Source organism: Globicephala melas, chromosome 16 (genome assembly GCF_963455315.2).
Source record: "Globicephala melas chromosome 16, mGloMel1.2, whole genome shotgun sequence".
In the NCBI taxonomy this organism is placed as follows: Eukaryota; Metazoa; Chordata; class Mammalia; order Artiodactyla; family Delphinidae; genus Globicephala; species Globicephala melas.
The window spans coordinates 13,840,006-13,858,379 of NC_083329.1; the positions used below are offsets into that span (position 1 = coordinate 13,840,006).

An 18,374-nucleotide genomic window follows, 5' to 3' on the forward strand; every position below is an offset into this window, starting at 1 on the left:
GGCCCCCTGCAGCTGCTGAAATCTGGATTTCAGATCTGCCGGGGCCACATAGACACTGCAAGTGTCCCCCAGAGTAACCACGGAGAGCCCTAATCTCCCCATCCAGCTCGCAGGCGGTGCGTTAAGGTCAAGGGTGTGTGGGGACAGGAAGTGGAGGCTCTGCAGCCACACTGATAAGTAGCCAGGGTGTTATGATGTGATTTCTTCTGTGCTACGATTCCTACTTACCTTGTGTGAGACGTATAGGATTTAAGCTATTGAAATAGTTCAAAACAAATAGTTCAAAATAGTCACAGTGGCCAGTGTGAACTTCCATATTAGCTGTCTTGGAACGTCCGCTGTAGGACTGCGAGTGTCTTAGAGTGATAAACTGAGTGGTACTTTAGATAAGAAATTTGATGGGTAACATACGTCACTAGAACTGAAGGAGCAACTGATAGAGACAAGGTACCCTGGGTGTAACTGTTACACCTCCTGACCCACTCCTTGAAAAGAGACACTGAGCCCAGCGACTAGAAGGCTCTCTGCTGGAGGACCCGATCCCCAGGTGCTGAGCTGTTGCAGGTGGTCGCTGCCCGAGGCCCTGTCAGAGCAGAGGGCGACTTCCCACTCATGCTTGTCTGGAGGCCTGTGGTAGGACCAGGACCTCCGCTCGTGCCGAGATGCCTGCTTCCCTACTTCTTCTTGGGATGGTTCATTTACCACCTTTCTTATTTTCCCGGCTCTGACTAAGCTGTGTCGTGTGCTGTTTGTGTGCAATAACAAGTGATTCATGAATTGAACATTGGCTACGTTTCGTGTGTCTCCAGCCCCGTGATTCTTACCTGGCTTCACCGCTGGCCCCTGCGACACACACGAGGTCAATGGTGGTGATCATGGAGCCACCTGTTCTCTGTCTTCCTGGGAATTTTCTCAGGCTGTATATCCGATTAAAGGACTTACGCCCATTCTAGGAAAGGGACTCGGGAGGAGCCAGCAGGAGGCTGGCCCTGCTCCGGCTCGGGTCTCCAACAGCTGCCTTCCCTGTCCCTGGAGCAGGTTACCTGTCTCAGGTTACCGGTGCACCTGCTGTCAAACCCAAGGTCACCCAGGTCACCCGAGGCTCAGGGCAGAGCCTCCGCTGTGTGCTTATGGTATGGCCAGCAGATTAGGGGAGTCTCGGCAACTGGCCTCTTCTGTCTGCAGTCTTTTTTCAGCTTCCTCCTTGTTTTAAAATCCTTTTCTCCAAGTTATTGGCCGTATCTGTCAGTCTGGGGAGCAGGTGAGACAGGCTGTCCTTGAGCAGGAAGGACCCTCTCACCATGGCCGACCAGTCCCGTCCCCCTCATTATACCTGGTTCCACCTGCCACCCTCATACATCTCATCACTTCTTGCCTGGATGTCTGTGGGGGCCTCCTCCTCCTTGCTGGCCTCCCAGCCTGCAGTCTCAGTGGGTCGTCTTCCCGCAAGCCTGGGCCTAGTTCCCACGGCTCTTCGGAGCCTTCCCCATCTTACTCCTCCTTCTTCTGGCCCCCCTGTCCTGGCATATACCTTGCTTTTTGCCCTAGTGGGCCGCATGGTGGTGTTTATTTAGGTGCCGGCCCCCTACCACCGGGCACACTCCCGGGGGCCAAATGGAAGTCGGCTTCCCTCTCACTCCAGTGCCTGCACAAGAGGTGGTGTTTGGGAGTGTCTGCAGAAGCTCCATTCCGTTGATTGGATGTGCTGCTTGCCCGGGGCGCGGGTTCACGGCCAGCGCTGGGTCTCTCCTGCTCGGTGCGCCCCACGCCCCCCATCACCACGGTTTGCTGAGCGCCCACCCTGTGCCCTTGACTGTGAAGCCTTTATTACAGTCGCTTGGGGAATCCTCGCCACACCCTCTGCTTTCACGGAACACTCTGGAGCCCACTCGCACTCAGGTTGGAAGCTCAGTGATAGCTTGACGTGCCTCTGGGGCTTAGGAACTGCCATGGTGGGTGGGTGACCAAGAGGGGAGACACTCAAGGGAGGCAGGGCCCTTCCTGGTCCCTACAACCCCCTGGGGTGATCACGGGACAGGCTGGGCCACCTTGAAAACTCCCCCACCCCCAGGTAGGAACACCTGTGTGGGCGGGGCCACGGTGAGGTCGGCTTGGCTGAGTCTCCCCGCCCCGCCAAAGGCAGAAAAGTCCCCCCTCAGCCAGACCTGCATTGGGCACCCCCTGGACCCCTGCTCAGCGCCCGGCCCTGCCTGGATGATGCTTGCCCGGCAGGTGGAGAGAGGGCTCTGAGGCAGCCCCGGCCCAGGTCCAGGGGGCGCGGGAAGTCTGTCTGTGCTCTGCAAATGTGCCCACCACAGTCTCTGGGTGCTGGAGCCCCTTAACCTCACCAAGCGCCGGAGCCCCCAGGTGGTCCCATCACCACACAATTTACCATCACAAAGGGGCCACATCCTAGCACGGCCTTCCATGATCTCAAGGTGATGGCAGAGTCAGGGAGGGGCCCTGGAATCAGAGTCAGGGGCCTGACCCTCAGACCCGATGGGGCACATCCGCTCCATGTGCTGCAACAGCGAGCCCGCACGCCTGTTTCGTCACCTGCAGGATGAGGGGCAGGGCTAAAGGCTCTGCCGGGGCCCCAGCTCCACTCTCTAGTGTTGCTGTCTGTCGCCTCGCCTCGGGTGAGAAGACAGTGGGCACGAGGACCAGGGAAACTGGGGGGAGTGGGGTTGGTAACTGGAGGTCAAGGGCAGGAAACCCCAATATACGGAAACGGGCAGGGCATTTTAAAATAGTCAATTCCCAAATGTCCCACTGGGGCAGCTGACACCAGCCACAGATGCTGTGAGCAGATAGATGCATGTACGGATTTTATTAGTGTTACACGGCGGCTGCATCGCACCCGGAGTTTAACAGGGCATGAGACTGAGCAAGACGTCTTCTCTCACGGTTTCTTCGCTACAGAAACTGTATCTGTGGAGAGAAAGGAATCTTTTTAAGTGCTGGGCGTTCTTACCTGGCAAAGGTAATTGCTGATTTACAATTCAAAACGATGAGGGCTGCACTAGGGTGGTAGCTTCAAAAAGTCCCTGGAGGGCTGATTGCCTGGGGGCTTCCAGGGGGAGGGGCTGGCTGGACCCCAGGACAAGGTCAGTACATGCGGGCCCCCCATGAACCCAGCAGAGGGGTTTACAGATGGGCTCACTCTTGCCCCAGCCATTCTGGGGACCCGATTCAGCCTACAGCAGCTCAAGAAAACACAGCAGCTACAGTAGACGGAGCTCTCGCTAGCTGTCGGCAACCACACTAGCTGATCCACTCACGCAGTGCGCACTTCGTCCTCACCACACAAGTGTGAGGAGGTATCGTTAAGAGTCCTACATCACAGGAGAGGAAACTGAGGCACAGAGGGCTCTCAGTTAATACGTAGATGAACCAAGATGCAAACACAGGTCAAGCTGACGTTGTGGCCTACGTTTCCTGTGGTCAACTTCAAACCTCTCTGGACCTTGTCTTCCAAACCTGGAGTCAGGGGCCTGGCTCTCCCGTTGGGCTGCCCCCTGCTGCCTTCCAGCCATGATACGGGGCTGGTTACTCGAGTCTCAGCAATGGAGTCTTTATTTGTAGAAGAGGGCTTAGCTCCCTCCCATGATTGGTGAGAATCCCAAGTCAATAATGTAGCATCTCATGACAATAAATATAAAAAAGCTTTATAATTAATTTAAAAACAATGCAGATGTAAGTGGTTGTGGTTACAGCTCTTCCAGGAAACATGGGATTCTCTCACCACCTGTGAGCTCTGAAGCTTCATCCTCTCTCCTCACCTTCACTGGCCCCTCCCCACTGTCTCTTTGTACCTCATTTGTCTTTCCTGGAAGCCCTTAACCCTAACCGCCAATCGAATTCCTGTCCTCTGCACCGGAGCCCCGCCCTCAGCAGCCTGGCCTCCCTGTGCCCCTCACATACCTCCCCCCGTCCCTCTGCCCGTCTCCCCAGCACCCTCTTTGGGCCCCTCACGGGGAGTTCTTAGTCTGTCATTTGACCTTTCCAATGAACCATAAGTCCATTTTTCTCAACAGCTATACTGTAAACTCCTCAGCAGGCTCTGTCTTTGCATCCCTTCCTATACGCCAGGCATACCTGGTACTTACTAAAGTCAGAGAGGAAGGAAGGAGGATGGTGTGTGGGGAGAGAGAAATAAAGGGGGGAAACTACATTTTTCTTCTGATACCATGTCACTGGAGGAATTCCTGTCAGCAGGTAGGACTTGAAACCCCAATGAGATGACTAAAAAAATTTGAGGGGGATATGAGAGGAGGTCGGACCAAACTCTTAATTTTCTTTCGTCTCCCACTTATTATTATTTTTTTAAATGTTACTTATTAGCTGTTTTCCTAACAGCAAAATATTTGAATAAGTTGACGAATTCAGTATTTTTACCCCCCAAACTATTATAGTTTGTGACGCTCTATCTTCCTATATTTAAAATTTTTGAGGTCCACCATCTAGCTTCTCTTAGATCGATTCCCTCCAGAGTCGGCGGGCGGGGAAGCTGCCCTCAGGTCGTCGGAGGGTTGAGGTGACAGCTGAGGCACCTAGAGGGTGCAACGCCCTGGGTGATTTGGTCTCCTACTTTTTTTCCTTTCTTGAATCCACCTGTGAACAAGGCATCTCCTTGGGAATGCCTCTCATTTTAAAGATTCCAATGAGACCACCTTCTTCTGACATGATTTTAGCCACATCCCAGGATCCAGGAAACAGGTCTACTTCCTAATGGGACCTGGGCCACTGACCTTAGAGTCCCAGTGTCCTCCGATGGCGGAGAGGAGGCCTCGGCTGCACCCCCAGCCTGCATAGGGCTCCCCACCGGCCTCCTCGACACTGTATTTTCAGTGAGAGGACCTTCTTGTTCCGCGGACGCCCTGCCTGGGCCAGCCCCTCGGTCCTCCCGTCACAGAGACAGGGTGGACCCCACAGGGGTCATCAGCTGATGAGACGGCTGTGAGGTCTGCCAACCCACCCCCCTGCCCGCCCCCTGCCCGGGGGTGTGACATTCCCTGGGCCCTGAGTTTAGTGACCCCACCTAACCTCCAAACCTCAATCAGTGACCAAGAGCCCAGGATCTTCTTCTCGCCAAGCGGCATGGGGGTGTCCTGCTGGCCAGACTTGGGGTCTGAGCTTTGGTCATTACCCCCACCTCCCCGCAGATGCCACAGCCAGGGATGCCACGGGGTCATCAGCCCCCTCAGCCCTCTCACCTCATCTCAAATTGTATATCTTTTGCTAAAACTGATTTCCTTTTCCTTCTATTATCCTGAACTTTCATTGATCTTCCCCTCTTTAACTTGTAGCCACTCTCTAACGGATACTTATAACTTTATACCCTTCAGAAATTATTTCTTATTTCTCTTTCTTATTTTTCTTCCTTAGTTTTCATGGAAGGCAGGGCGGTATCATCTGTGCCTGCCACAGAGAGTGCTGAGAACACCGGCTGAACCTCAGCTGACTTTCTGGGGTGAGTTTCCATGACAAATGCAAGTCTCTACAAACATCCTTAGGCACAAGCTGCAAAGACACGTACTCCGTCTTGTCCTCTCCCTTCTGCACGGTGATCTTGGCTGCCCCCACTTTGGGGAGGGTTGGGTTTACCACGTTGTTGTTCCAAAGAAACTTGACTTTCTCAATTGTTCCGACGTCAATATCCGCGTCAAACTCATTGGAGTGGGTGGAGCCTGGTGTGATAATCCCCCTGGAAACAGAGAAATAGAAACGTTCCCATTCACTGAAACAAGTTCTAATGACCATATAAGTCCCTGCCTCTCTTTTCTACTCTAGATTAACAAGATGATTTTTTTTCCAAATTAATTCTCAAATAAAGGTTAGAGAAATGAAAAAGTCAGCTATATGCCAGCAGCCTCGAACTACTATTTGTTTTATTTTTTATCCAGCATGTGGATCTTGGTTCCCTGACCAGGGATCGAACCCGTGGCCCCCTGAAGTAGAAGTACAGAGTCTTAACCACTGGACAACCAGGGAAGTCCCTTAAACTACTATTTAACTAGTATTTCCTCAAACGTAAGTTAATTTACCCTCAAAACTTACCTATAGAAAACTATATAATTCCTTCATATTATTTTTTTCTGGTAGAATTATTTGTACAATAACAAGTTATCCACTAGTTTAACACAACAAACACGTGTGACTAGGCTAATCAGAAAATATGATATCTGGGCTAACATTAGATTTATCATAAAAAATCTGATCTATTGAGAGAGAAAGAATAAAATGCCTGGATTTATAATAGAGAAAAGAACACATGTTAGCAAAAATCTGAAGTTAACTTCAGTACATAAAGTAAATAATTTAGAATCCATTGATAAAGAGACAAGAAGTATATCAGTGCACGGATGTGAAGGCCGTGTGTATCAAGTGAGAGGTGGTACCGAAAAAGGAAATTTACTTGAAGACATTGTACTGGTGAGTGTTTCCCTTATTTCCAAACAAAGCGACTTTGATTTGACCAATGGCTCTTCTTCCAGACAGTGTTATAGAAACTCCGTATCTCCAGCCTGCACAGGACATAGAAAAGTTTTTATTCATGCACAAAACAATTGACAGAAATCTCAGGTTCTTGTCACATCCCTTACACTGAGGCATCGAAGTAGAAGTTCTACATGTTAACCTATGACTCAAACTAGGCCTTAAGGAGAAACACGTATCTGGCAGTGGACCCCTGTAGACTTGCCCGCCCAGGAAAGGGGTCACTAGCCACATGTGGCTGCTTAAATTTAAACCCAAATTAAATAAAACAAAAATCAATTCCTCGCTTTCCCTAGCCACCCTTTAAGGGCTGAATTGCCACATGTGGCTACTGATTACTGCATTGGACAACACAGAGCATTTCCATCATGGCAGAAAGTTCTGTTGGACAGCTCTGTTCTCGAAGGACAGTACTATGAGTTGAGGTGGAAAGAGAAGGAACAAGGGCTGGTCCCCACATTTGGAAAGGTAGTTCAGGGGTGCAGTCCTGGGAGCCTCAAGGGCAAGGTCTGTGTCTTCCCTCTGCCTCTCCAGGGCCCTGGGCAGTCTCCAACACAGTGGTCATCCAGATTTATGCCTGAAGGGCTGTCTTGGCGCCCAGGAGCTCACACACATACACAGGAACCTATACACACATGACCACACACTCATGCGCACATAAACACACACACACACACAAACATACATATACACATGCACACACATGCATACACACCACATACTCACATACACATTCACACATATGTATGTAAGCTCACAGACACATCCTTTGCCTAACCCCTACTTGTCCTTTACATGCTCAGAGGTGTTTTCCCTGCCCCTTCCTCTGATCAGGGCCAGGTCCGCTGTCCTGCCGTGTCACAGCAGCAAGCCGTCGAGCCAACACACTTGTAGCTAGCTGCTCAGTTTCAGTTTTCTCTGCCGGGTTATAAATTTCATGCTAGGGTGTCTTCTTCATCCCTGCACCACCCCACATCTAGCATAGCCTGTGGCCCATACATAAATGTTAGTTGAGGAATGAATATATGGTTTTGAATGTTTAATTTGTTGTTTTAAAATATTGGCAAGTATTTTGTGCATCACTACATCAGAGGAAGGATTGATTAACCAACGCCTTTTAAAAAAATATGTAAACAGTGATGGAAATGTTCTATACCTTGATTTTGGAGATGGTTACATGACTTTTTATTTATCAAAACTCAGAATTATACACTACAAAGGGTGACTTTGGCTGTATATAAATTATACCTCAATAAACCTGACTTAAAAAACTATATGAGACTTGTATATATTTATGTATTTATATAAACACAGTCTCTTTTTTACAGTACAATATCTTAGGGAACTGTCAGAAGGCAGGTTGGCACAAAGAGGCTGAAACATGCCTGACTCTACCCTATGTCCTAGCCCATTCAGCAGAATTTGGAGAGGAATTACCCCTTTCTGATCCCCTCCAACCCTCCACCAGAGAGGCACCCGCCATCAACGGGCATGAGGGACACATGGACAGAAGGCTGGAAGTTGAGGAGATTGGAACTGGGCTTCTTAAGTGGGCTAGATAAGCAAAGAGTTGGTACCAAATAAATTTTGAATGGATAGAACAGGTGCGGATGACACAATTTTTAAAATGCATAGGACAAGGAACTGTGAGGTGGTGAAAATTCAGAGAAGATGGCCACAGAGACAGGTAAATTGCTATTATCCCATGAATTATGCTGTTTGTGTCCACTCATTTCATGCCATAGAAACAAAATGAAAGTAAAGCAGACCCTTTCTAAATCCTTGGTTGAGTCTTAAATGGGGTGGTTTGGGTGGCTGTGTCCTTTTACTAAGATGAAATGTACCCACAAATATTTCAGGTTAGAGGCCACCCCTGTATGTAAAACAGAAAGGAAACCTCTTTTACTTGGGTGGGAAATCACAGCGCAACTTACGAGCAAATTTGCTGGAATCTCCCGTGTTCAGGAAGAATTTCTGCTGCTCCTCACGTGTCTTGCCAGCAAATCTATCAGCATAGTGGCCCATCTGCGGGCACCCTTCATCTGGACAGGGGAAGCACTTGTTCTAATGAGAAAGATGGATCCGGCTGTAAGGTGTGAATTTGTCTTTTTATGATCCACACGTCTGGGGAGCAATTTTCCTATAGTCTCAGTTTCCTCTTTCATAACTGGAAAGAGATTGGAATAGATGGTCTCTAAACTAACTTCATCCAGGGTGTAGTACCCAAGCCTGATGCACATCACATGAGAACTATTTGGGGAGCTTCAGAAAATATTGATGCCTGGGCCCCAGGTTAGATCAAATATGCCTTCCATCGAGTGGTATGCTGGTGAATGACTAACAGGCAACTCTGGGACAAAAAGTCCTGTAGAGTTTACCGATTTCTGTGGTGTAAATATGCTGTGGCTGGGGCCAACTTCAGGCTATCAACATGATGTCATTGAATGTGGGGTCGGGAATAGATGTTCACACCGGCTCTAGTGAGCCCGCATAGGCAGGCTCTGGGGTATCGTTTCGTGCATCTCTCTCCTTGTTGCCGGCTGCACACGGCACAAACTCCCAGCCCAGCGTGTAGAACCCCAGCATCCACCTTTCCTTCTCTCTGGCATGTAGATTCTTCTCTCCCACATTCCATACTTGCTCCGCCCCTGTCAGAAATGTGCACACCTTCCCCTCCTTCTAAACTCTATGATTTTCCAGCCAGATTCTAATTTTGCCCCTGCAGGAAGCCTTCCTAGATCATTGAATTGACTGCTCTACTCTCCGATTTCCCAGAATCTTCCGCTCCCACATGACTCTTCTAGAATTTTAGCTACCTCCTGCCTAAGGCTTTTTTCCCCCTCCACTCTACAGGACCGTGAACTCTGACATGCGGTGCAAAGCAAGTAGGGAATGATCAGACCCTGGTGAGAGAGTACTGCAGATCCCAACGCAGCAGGACGACAGCCCCCCTTGGGACTCAAGGTGGCATAATAGCTTACAGACTCAAAGTCCTTGTAGGAAGCACAGGGGTACGCAGCGAACCCATCGGGATTGAGGATGCTCTCCGAGTAATACTTGTAGCTTCTCAGGTGATTGCAAGCCACAAAGTCCCGGGTTCCTGGGTAAGCAAAGAGGGAAGTCTGCACAGGTGGTCAGGACCCCATGACAACTTCTCTGCCTCTCTCTCCAAGTGGGATGGTTCCAAAGTGGGACCATATTTTCAGAAATTGAAGATTAGTCCAAAATCCAGCCACAAAATGACAGTTAACATATAAAGGCTGCTTTCTGTGTGCCGGGCAATGTTCTGAGCACTTTACATGTATTGTCCCTGTGAGCTTCACCTTTCCTCAGAGGTGGGTAACTTACCATCCCCAATTACAGAAAGACATACAGGCTACAGCCTCAGATTTCAGATTTCAGCTAGGAAGCGGTGGAGCTGGGATTTAAACCCAAGCCCCTCTGGTGCTTGAGCCCAGGCCTCTAACCTCTGTTCCATTCTGTGTCCCAGGCACCAGGCTGGAGGCCCTCGAAGACACAACCAGATGTGACTTGACCTCCTAGGCATGACCAAACCTGGGCAAGGACACTGTCATGCCATGTTTAGGTGAATAAAAAGGAAGTAGCTTTAGGTGGCTTTATGTGAGCATGCCTTTCACTCTCATGTCTTGTTCCTTCTTAGAACCTTCCTTGGCTCCTATAAATTCCTGCCAAGGGGCAGATGTCGCACCACGCATTCCAGACCTGGCCTGAACTTGCTTGGCCGTTACTGATGGGGAGTCTAGGCTACTGGTTACTGGTTACTGGTTACTGATGGGGAGTCTAGGCTACTCTATCCGCGCAAAGCCTCCTAAAGCTGTGAAAGACACACACATAGGTCCTCATCCTTAATAGTTGCTTTGATGGTGTCCGTACTTGCCAAGCCATTACGCTCACGTTCAATGAAAGTCTTTACTCATTTGAGTTAAACCTGTGCGGTGCCAAATGATGAGTCTGGCTGAAAATCTCACCTGTTTGTTGCCATTTTGACCTTATTAGATACAGAGTCGGAGCTGTATCTGAAAGATGCCCTTTATCCCAGGTGTGCTGATCAATGATAAAGAATGGCCACCTTGAGTAGCACAGTCTCTGCTCTAACCTTCCTTAGCCGTGATTGCTTCTTTTTCTTTCCCCAACATAGAGGAGTGGTGACTCTCACGTGAATGGATTTGCCGTGGACATGATTGGGAATTCTGTCTATGGAGTGGAAGCCAGTTACATAAGCTTGAACCATATCACTGACTCCCAAGGGACAATTGGCAGAAAAATTCTCTTAGATTCAGGATATTTACTTTTATGGTATTTCCTTCCTTTATTAGGTAGCTATCAACTGATTGTTGGAGTTACAGCTCTAAGCAATGGTTTTGTAATTCTTTGTTGCTTGTTCACTCCAGGACACCACACAATGTATAAGGAAGTAAATCAGCAGAGCTGAGATATAACAAATGATACGTGGCTATATTTTTAAGAAATAAGGTCTAGAAGGGGGGATTGTATATTTTCAAAGAGCAGTGTGCTTTCGTTGTTAAGATTTGCTGTGGGAGTGGCGTTGCTCCCCCAGGGAAGTGATGTCCCCACTCTGCTCTGGCTTTACCTGCCCAGATGCCGTCTATGTCCACGATCTGTGACAGGGCATTCTTCTTGCATCCGGGCATTTCCTCTCCTCCGTTTGGGAAGAAATCAAGGTGACCCACGAGTTGTTTCGTTCCAAAGCCTGAAATGTTTAGAACAGCAATGAGCTTTTCATAATGCAGGGCTCTCATTAAAAGCACATGCTCTCACAATCGCACGTGCTTGCAGCTGGAACGTGGAGGGGCTCACCCATGAATGGGATCAGGGGAGCTGCATCCGTGTGGATCACATCAACAAAGTCAGCGTCGGAGGGATCGAGTCGGACCTCTTCAGGAGTACCCTCGAAACTTGCTTCTACAGGATCCAACCCTAAAAGAGATGGCCAGTGTTGCACACAATGGGCCTGGCTATAGGTGCCAGCAGGATTGAGGTTGTACAGTTGCCCAGGCTGTGCGCTACCTAACTCAAGGGATGCCATACCCTGGAGTTGTGCAGTGCCATGGCCGGGGTATGGAATATGGAGACATTGAATCTCAGTCATGCTCATTACATTCCAGTGGAGTGGATAGAGAAGGGCAGGTGAGCAAAGACATTTAGATTTTGTTTAGGCAAGGGCTTTTCTCCACATCAGATTCTCCCACTTACTTGTATATCTTTCTCCTTCAACATTCTCTTTCTCTTCCCAAGTTTGAAGGAAAAAGGGGCGAAATAGTATGGTATCACAATTCAAAACACAAATTCTGGGACTTGGGTACCTTGCTCCAAATCCCTATATTTTTTGAGCAAGTTGCATGACCTTGGATGAATCACTTGACTTCTTCTACACCTCAGTTTCCCCTTTTATAAAAGGGGGTAATAATAGAGCTATAAGATTAAATGAGATAATATATGTAGCATTTAGCACAGTGCCTGGCACATCATTATGGGTGTATAAGTAAATATTTAGAATTATATCTCTTATATCTCTGTTGTTTCGTTCCAAAGTCTGAAATGTTTGGAACAGCTATGAGCTTTTCATAATGCAGGGCTCTCATTAAAAGCACGTGCTCTCTATTTCCTTCTTGACGGGACTCCTAGATTTAACAATTGTTTTTGAAGGTTTCATCAGAGCAGATGAGAAGGCACAAACGTGATTGTCTGTTGAAAATAAAAGGGAACGTTCTTATAAAGGTAGAGACTTGAACCAAAAGACAGCAGAACCGGGATTGAATGTCAGTCCTACCACTGATTAGTTGTGTGACCTTGGGCAAGTCATTTGCTTCCCTCAGCCTTTTTCTTTAGTTCTGAGGATTAAATGAGAAAACGTAGAGCACTTTGCACAGTATTTGGGATAAGCAGGCACTTAATCTATGCTTACTATAATTATTATATTAGCATTATAATGACTATATTGATATACTTTGTGGTTATAATTTAAAGGCTTTGCTTGGGTTAAAAGGATGCTTTTGGTGTGATGGTGTCTGGGTTTCTTCTACCAACGAAGGCAGTGGAAGCAAAATTTTTGTGTTCTATTCTGCCCTTGATTTCAGAGAAGGGGGAAAGGAATGACATTATGGACCTGTCTTAATTATGTTTGCTCACGTTCATGCTAGCCTTACTCTGCATTTTCCTGGGTGTTCAGTCCTGCTGAGAGACCCACATCACCAGAAAATGGATGGGGACAGAGGCGGAGGAAGTAAAGAGAACAAAGACACCACTTCCCCTGTCACAAAGATAGGCTTCTGGGGGGGCTTCGTAAAATGCTCTGTGCAGACTCTAATCTGGATGGACTCTTTGGGCCCAGCTCCAAGCTAGGCTGCAGTCTTGTATACGCTCCGGGGCTACTGGGGACCAAACCTTGGGCCCCAGCCCTCAAGTCTTACCTGTAATCCTGCCCAGGCCTGGAGTCTTTCTCCCTGCCTCTCCTGCCACGTGGGCCCCCAGGCTGTGGCCGATGAGGTGGACTTGGGAAGGTAAGTAACTGTAGTCTGACTGGAGAGGGAAGATTGTCTTTTCAGGACATTTCTGTGCTGTGGTTTTTGCAAACCTAATGCCGGTACTCCTCTGCTGAAAACCTGCCACTGCCCGTAAGATCCAGCCCAGCCCTTTATGAAAGCCTCAGAGATCTTCTGACTCAACACCTGTTTTTCTAGACTCTTTTCTAGCTAGACCCTTAGTGGAACTTTCGGGCCCTCAGATATGTCGTAGTCTCTCACCTCTGGGTCTGGTTTAGCCTCCTCTTCCTGTTGTCATGTCTCCCCAACCACAAGTCAGTCCAGTTCACATCGACACAGCTCAGCCATTAGCTCTCAACTTAGACGTCTCTTCCTGAGAGACATCCTTAATCACCGACCCCCGCTCCCCAGACTGGATTAGCTGCCCCCTGACCCCCACACACACTCCTATAAAGCCTGTAACCACCCTTCCCCCTCCCCACATCAGAACCCTGATCACACTCAGTGGTCCCTGTAAGCTCCCCCAGGGCCTTCTCTTTATTCCCTAGCAGAGCTCCTGACAATATGCCCCCAAATATTGGATGAACAAACAAATGACACAAATTCAAAGTATTCACACCTGTTGGTCTCAGAGATGTTCACCCAGAAGTACTCATTTATTATAGGTGTACAGCGCCTTGAGCACAAACACCATAGGTTTTGATCTGAGGTGAGTTTTAGAAGTAAGACTCCAAGAGAAATATCAATTCTTTCTATTTCCTCTTTAAACAGGTAACCCTCAGCTGTGTCTTTACCCAGCAGAGACCGGTGGGTGCCGTGTGTCCCCTCGCAGCCCGGCCACCACTCACCTTGAGCATGGCCAGCATCTGGGCCACCTGGGCGCCCACCACACGCGCGTTGTTGGCAGCCTGCGTGTAGGTGGTCTGGGAGCCTCTTTTCCAGTCCACGCAGATGCAGTTCACCTTCTCCACCTTGAACATGTTCTGGTGTTGGAGAGACACCAGGGGGTTATCGTGGGGGCTCATGAAACCGCTTCCAACCAGAGCTCAGAAATGGTCGCTGAGAGTTACCACTGGCTGTCCTTCTGTCTCTTCCTAGCTGGGGCACAGGGATGAACTCGACTTCGTTAGGAATCCCGTTGCCAATAGGAGTTATCCCTCAGGGCAAAAGCTACAAGAAAGGCAAATCGATTCCCTCTCTAGTTCGTAGACTAATTAAAAGCTGACCACTCTCTGGTTTTCTTCGACCAGATTTAATCAGGTTGATTCAATAAGGTGGCTGAAACCAGGGCATCATTCAAAGAATCCTATTTCAAAAAGAAAAGGTCTCAAGCGCATTCTCCGGCAGCCAGGGTCTAAACGACCTTGTGGATTTGACTGCTAGGGGTCCTTTCAGCCTCTTGGCAAAGGCTGGACTTGCTTCACCCCAGGCTGCTGGGTATTTACGAAGTTTTAAGGTGGGAGGGAGGTGTCACTATTTTTACAGTCAGGACAGCACAGTATTTCATGGAGGAAACACACTAAAGATATTTTAAAAATAGAACTGCACTGATTTAAAAGATATTGAAGAATTCTGAAAGGGAAACTTCTTCTTGGATGTCAAAGGAACTGATATATCCTTAGAAGTTCTGCCGGGCAGGACGTATGACCAGCTGGAGTCTAAAATGGTACTATAAATTTAAAATCCACCTAGAATCTTTTCACATATACGATGCTAATATGTGTGATCACACACACACGGATACCAAAAACCGTTTTCTCAGGACTTTTATTTTTAAAGCAGCCCTGAGGAATCTCTTACAAACCTGGAGAATTTGGGATATAAACTATATCTTACAGTTTATACAAGAAGATACTTATTAATGATGGGACAGAAGCGATACCAAGAGTTAAATGGCTGGTACAACCAAGGTCAAATGCAGAAGGATTTTAATTTTCAGGGTTTGTAACTTTTCCTGTTGACATTTTAAGTCGGAGGGTGGAAGACAGGCTGCTAGGGTAAATTCTTAGGTGTCAGAAAAACGTACTGAATCAGTGAACACAAGAAAAGAAGGGACGATGGTATATCATGTGTATTTGTGTGTGCGTGCCTCTGCACATGTGTTTTTGTGTGTATGTGAACATGTGTTTGTTATTCTGTTGTCTATCGTTCTGAGCAAAAGATGCTCTGTTACAGTGGGTTTGGCATTTTCTATTCTGCCATTTGGGGCACCCCGTCAGTCGAAGCTCTCCGTATCTCAAATAAATGGTCACAGCACACATCTCTGACTCTCAGGGAAGTGGGAAAGCCTTGAACAAAAAGAACATAATCCTGCTTTTATAGGAACACAAAGTAGCCTCACTGAAATGGAAGCAGACAATATTTAGGCTTCGTTTAACCAGAAATGAGAGGACAGAAGTGTTTGTTCACGCAGCAGATGCCATTGCTTCAGGCTACAGATGTAGTCTAGAAACTTGGAAGGGGATTTTTATTTTGGTGAAGAGGCATTTTTATTGCATAAAGGTACCTCGATACGTCAGGATTTCCTGTTCCGAGCTCGCTAATTGAGATTGCGTAAAGGGAGGTGGAGACATTAGTGGGAAGCAGTGGCAGCTGCCCGCAGCGCAGGCCACAGGGGTTAGAGCCAGGCCCTACCTTGCACATGTCCACCAGCCAGCTCTCATCTCCCTTGCCTATGAAGCCGTGGATGATGAACCGGGTCTTCCTGTCTGTTTGGAAATTGGATGCCTCAATCGTTGATGGATCAGAGGGAATAAGAATCTGTGACAAACACAGAAGGGTTCCGTGTTTTTGCAGCCCAGCCACTTTAGCCTGTCTCTTTCTTCCCCATCTCTGCCTGTTCCAATGCACAACCTTTCAAAGTTTAGCAAAAAGCCACCTCTTTCAGGAAGCCTACCCTGACCTCTCTTTCCCTGCCCTACCTTCCAAAGTCAGGAATCACTACCTCTACTGGGTCTGGACTGTGGCTCATGGTCTTACACCTTCCATATGTTCTTCCATAAGCTCTTTGCCCAACACCAGAATCACATAACTAGCTAGAGGTTCTGGCAAATGTGAACCGTTCACTCATTCAAGCCAGCTTTTTTACCGGAGACCTACTCTGTCCAGGTCTGGCTAGGCCTGGGGGCAGCTGGCGGGATCGGGTAGAGGCAGAGGGTACAGAGGTAAGAACTCCTGGTCCCCCGGTGGGCACAGCCCCTCACCAGTTACAACAATGTTAAAATGGCAGAGGTCTCACTTGAAAGTTGTTTGGGTTCTCGTTGGTGTAGAGCAGGAAGCGAGTCCCGATGTCCTCAGGGCTCCAGGGGAGAACTTTCAGGGGCCTGATGGCGGTCCCAGCCCAGGGCTCAGAGTCAGAGAAGCACCCAATGGAATCATAGCAAACTTCCTTTCCTGTAAGAGAAAAGATGACCCTGCTCAGGGGTTAGCTCCCAAGGCTGGCCTGGTTACTCCCCTGCTTGGGGACAGGCTGAAGACCATGCAGACACTTGCCTCTGCCCCATCAACTCTCTCCTTGCCCCCCTCCCCCCGTGCCCACCTTCTGATCAGGGAACAGTCTCACTGAATCCCACAGAGACCTCTCTGCTTCGAACCACCGTCAAAACTTAAAAGTCCTGTGTTCCCTGCCTAGATCTTCCGATAGTTTTATTTGACTAATGTGATAATGGGCACTGGTAAGTCAATATGTTAACCCAGGCAGGTGTCTAATGCTTTATCTGGAAGAGTCTGGCCTCAGGCCTCCTGGACATGAAGGCAGGTTGGTGGGGAGATGCTCTGAGACGGACCCGCACAAACTGCAGCCCCAACCGTGTCTCTGTGGAAACTTGGAGCTGTCTGCAGCCGCTGGAAGCCCTGCCATGGCTGAAGCTTTCTCCGGCCAGTGCCGAGATGACGGGTTTATGCCCTTCCCAAGGGGCAGGTGGGATGTGTTTTACCTTTGGCTGCTCCCAGCAGGAAAAGAGTGAGTGTCCAGATGCTCACCATCTACAATAAATTCAGATATTTGGCCTCACCAAAAGCATGACCAGAGCAGTGAGCAGACTCCAGAATGCAAGGCTCGGGCTTCCCTGGTGGCGCAGTGGTTGAGAATCTGCCTGCTAATGCAGGGGACACGGGTTCAAGCCCTGGTCTGGGAGGATCCCACATGCCACAGAGCAACTAGGCCCGTGAGCCACAACTACTGAGCCTGCGCGTCTGGAGCCTGTGCTCCGCAACAAGAGAGGCTGCGATAGTGAGAGGCCCGCGCACCGCGATGAAGAGTGGCCCCCGCTTGCCACAACTAGAGAAAGCCCTCGCACAGAAACGAAGACCCAACACAGCCAAAAGTAAATAAATAAATAAAATTTTTAAAAAGTAACTGTACCATTTTTTTTTTAAAAAAAGGAATCTTAAAAAAAAAAAAAAAGAATGCAAGGCTCTTTGCCCCACCTCCCTCCTTCACAGCTGGCAGGAGACTTACCCTGTTGGATGTTCTAGGCCTTCCTTCTGGATCAAGTGCCCAGGCTGTTTTCTTATATTCGAGCCTTATCAATTGTACACTGCTTCGAGGAAACAGCAGGTGATTATAGAACATACTGTGTGCACTTAAAAGCTTAATCTGCACAAATACACAAAACAAGATTAATAATAGAGGTCAAATCTTCCCACAAGTCTGGGAAGATGAAAGAATGCTTGAATAAAAGGAGGTGAAAGGTCTCTAACTTTGCGCCTATGTACATGTGCCTGTAACTATGAGCTGAGTGGGCCCCACTTTCCAATTTTTTATTTTATCACCTAGTACAAGTCCCGCTGAGGACACTGCAGCAAACTCTAATCGTGGAGGGCTGTGTTTCTCACTTAGAATGGCTGGAAATGCCCTTGCAAATCGCTGATAGTGAAAGGAAGTGTCTAAGAAAACCTCCTCTTTCTTTTTGTCTGTCTGTCTATCTCTGTCTCTGGCAGTCTAGTAATACTTGAGCACATGAGCTTTGGAGACAGAGTCAACGGCCCCCATAATAGCCTCTGACCACAATCTCCCACTAACTAGTGTTCCAGTTACCTATTGCTATGGGATGAACCAACCCAAAATGTAAGCGTTTAAAACAATAACAATTATTATATTATCCTGCTATAATTTGGAATAGCTGTGTTCAGGAGCCCATAAAACCCATGTCACCAGACCACGTAATGTCTGTCGAGTTTCCTCAGACCGTCCAAAGTTTGCACACCTGTCCTACAAGACTCTACCCTCTGAGGCTGTCATGAATTACCCACTGACCCAAACATCTGTGAGCAGCTTGTCTGGTTCACACAACAAGCAGATAAGCCTTCACATGGCAAATGCCATTGGTGCCCTACCCCGCCCCCAAGTTA

At 48.3% G+C, this 18,374-nt stretch overlaps 1 protein-coding gene across 1 annotated transcript; it reads right to left on the reverse strand.

Annotated features, from left to right (window-relative positions):
* Positions 1 to 2,867: 2,867 nt before the first annotated feature.
* Positions 2,868 to 17,006, reverse strand: LOC115843400 (inactive pancreatic lipase-related protein 1). Its single transcript, XM_030839349.2, has 12 exons — positions 16,958 to 17,006; positions 16,261 to 16,415; positions 15,657 to 15,782; positions 13,871 to 14,005; positions 12,951 to 13,059; positions 11,338 to 11,457; positions 11,111 to 11,230; positions 9,480 to 9,598; positions 8,433 to 8,562; positions 6,419 to 6,527; positions 5,540 to 5,707; positions 2,868 to 2,931 (listed from the first exon to the last, which is right to left on the reverse strand). The coding sequence occupies exons 1-12, from the start codon at positions 17,004 to 17,006 to the stop codon at positions 2,868 to 2,870; spliced, it is 1,404 nt and encodes a 467-aa protein (XP_030695209.1).
* Between the last annotated feature and the right edge of the window lie 1,368 nt (positions 17,007 to 18,374).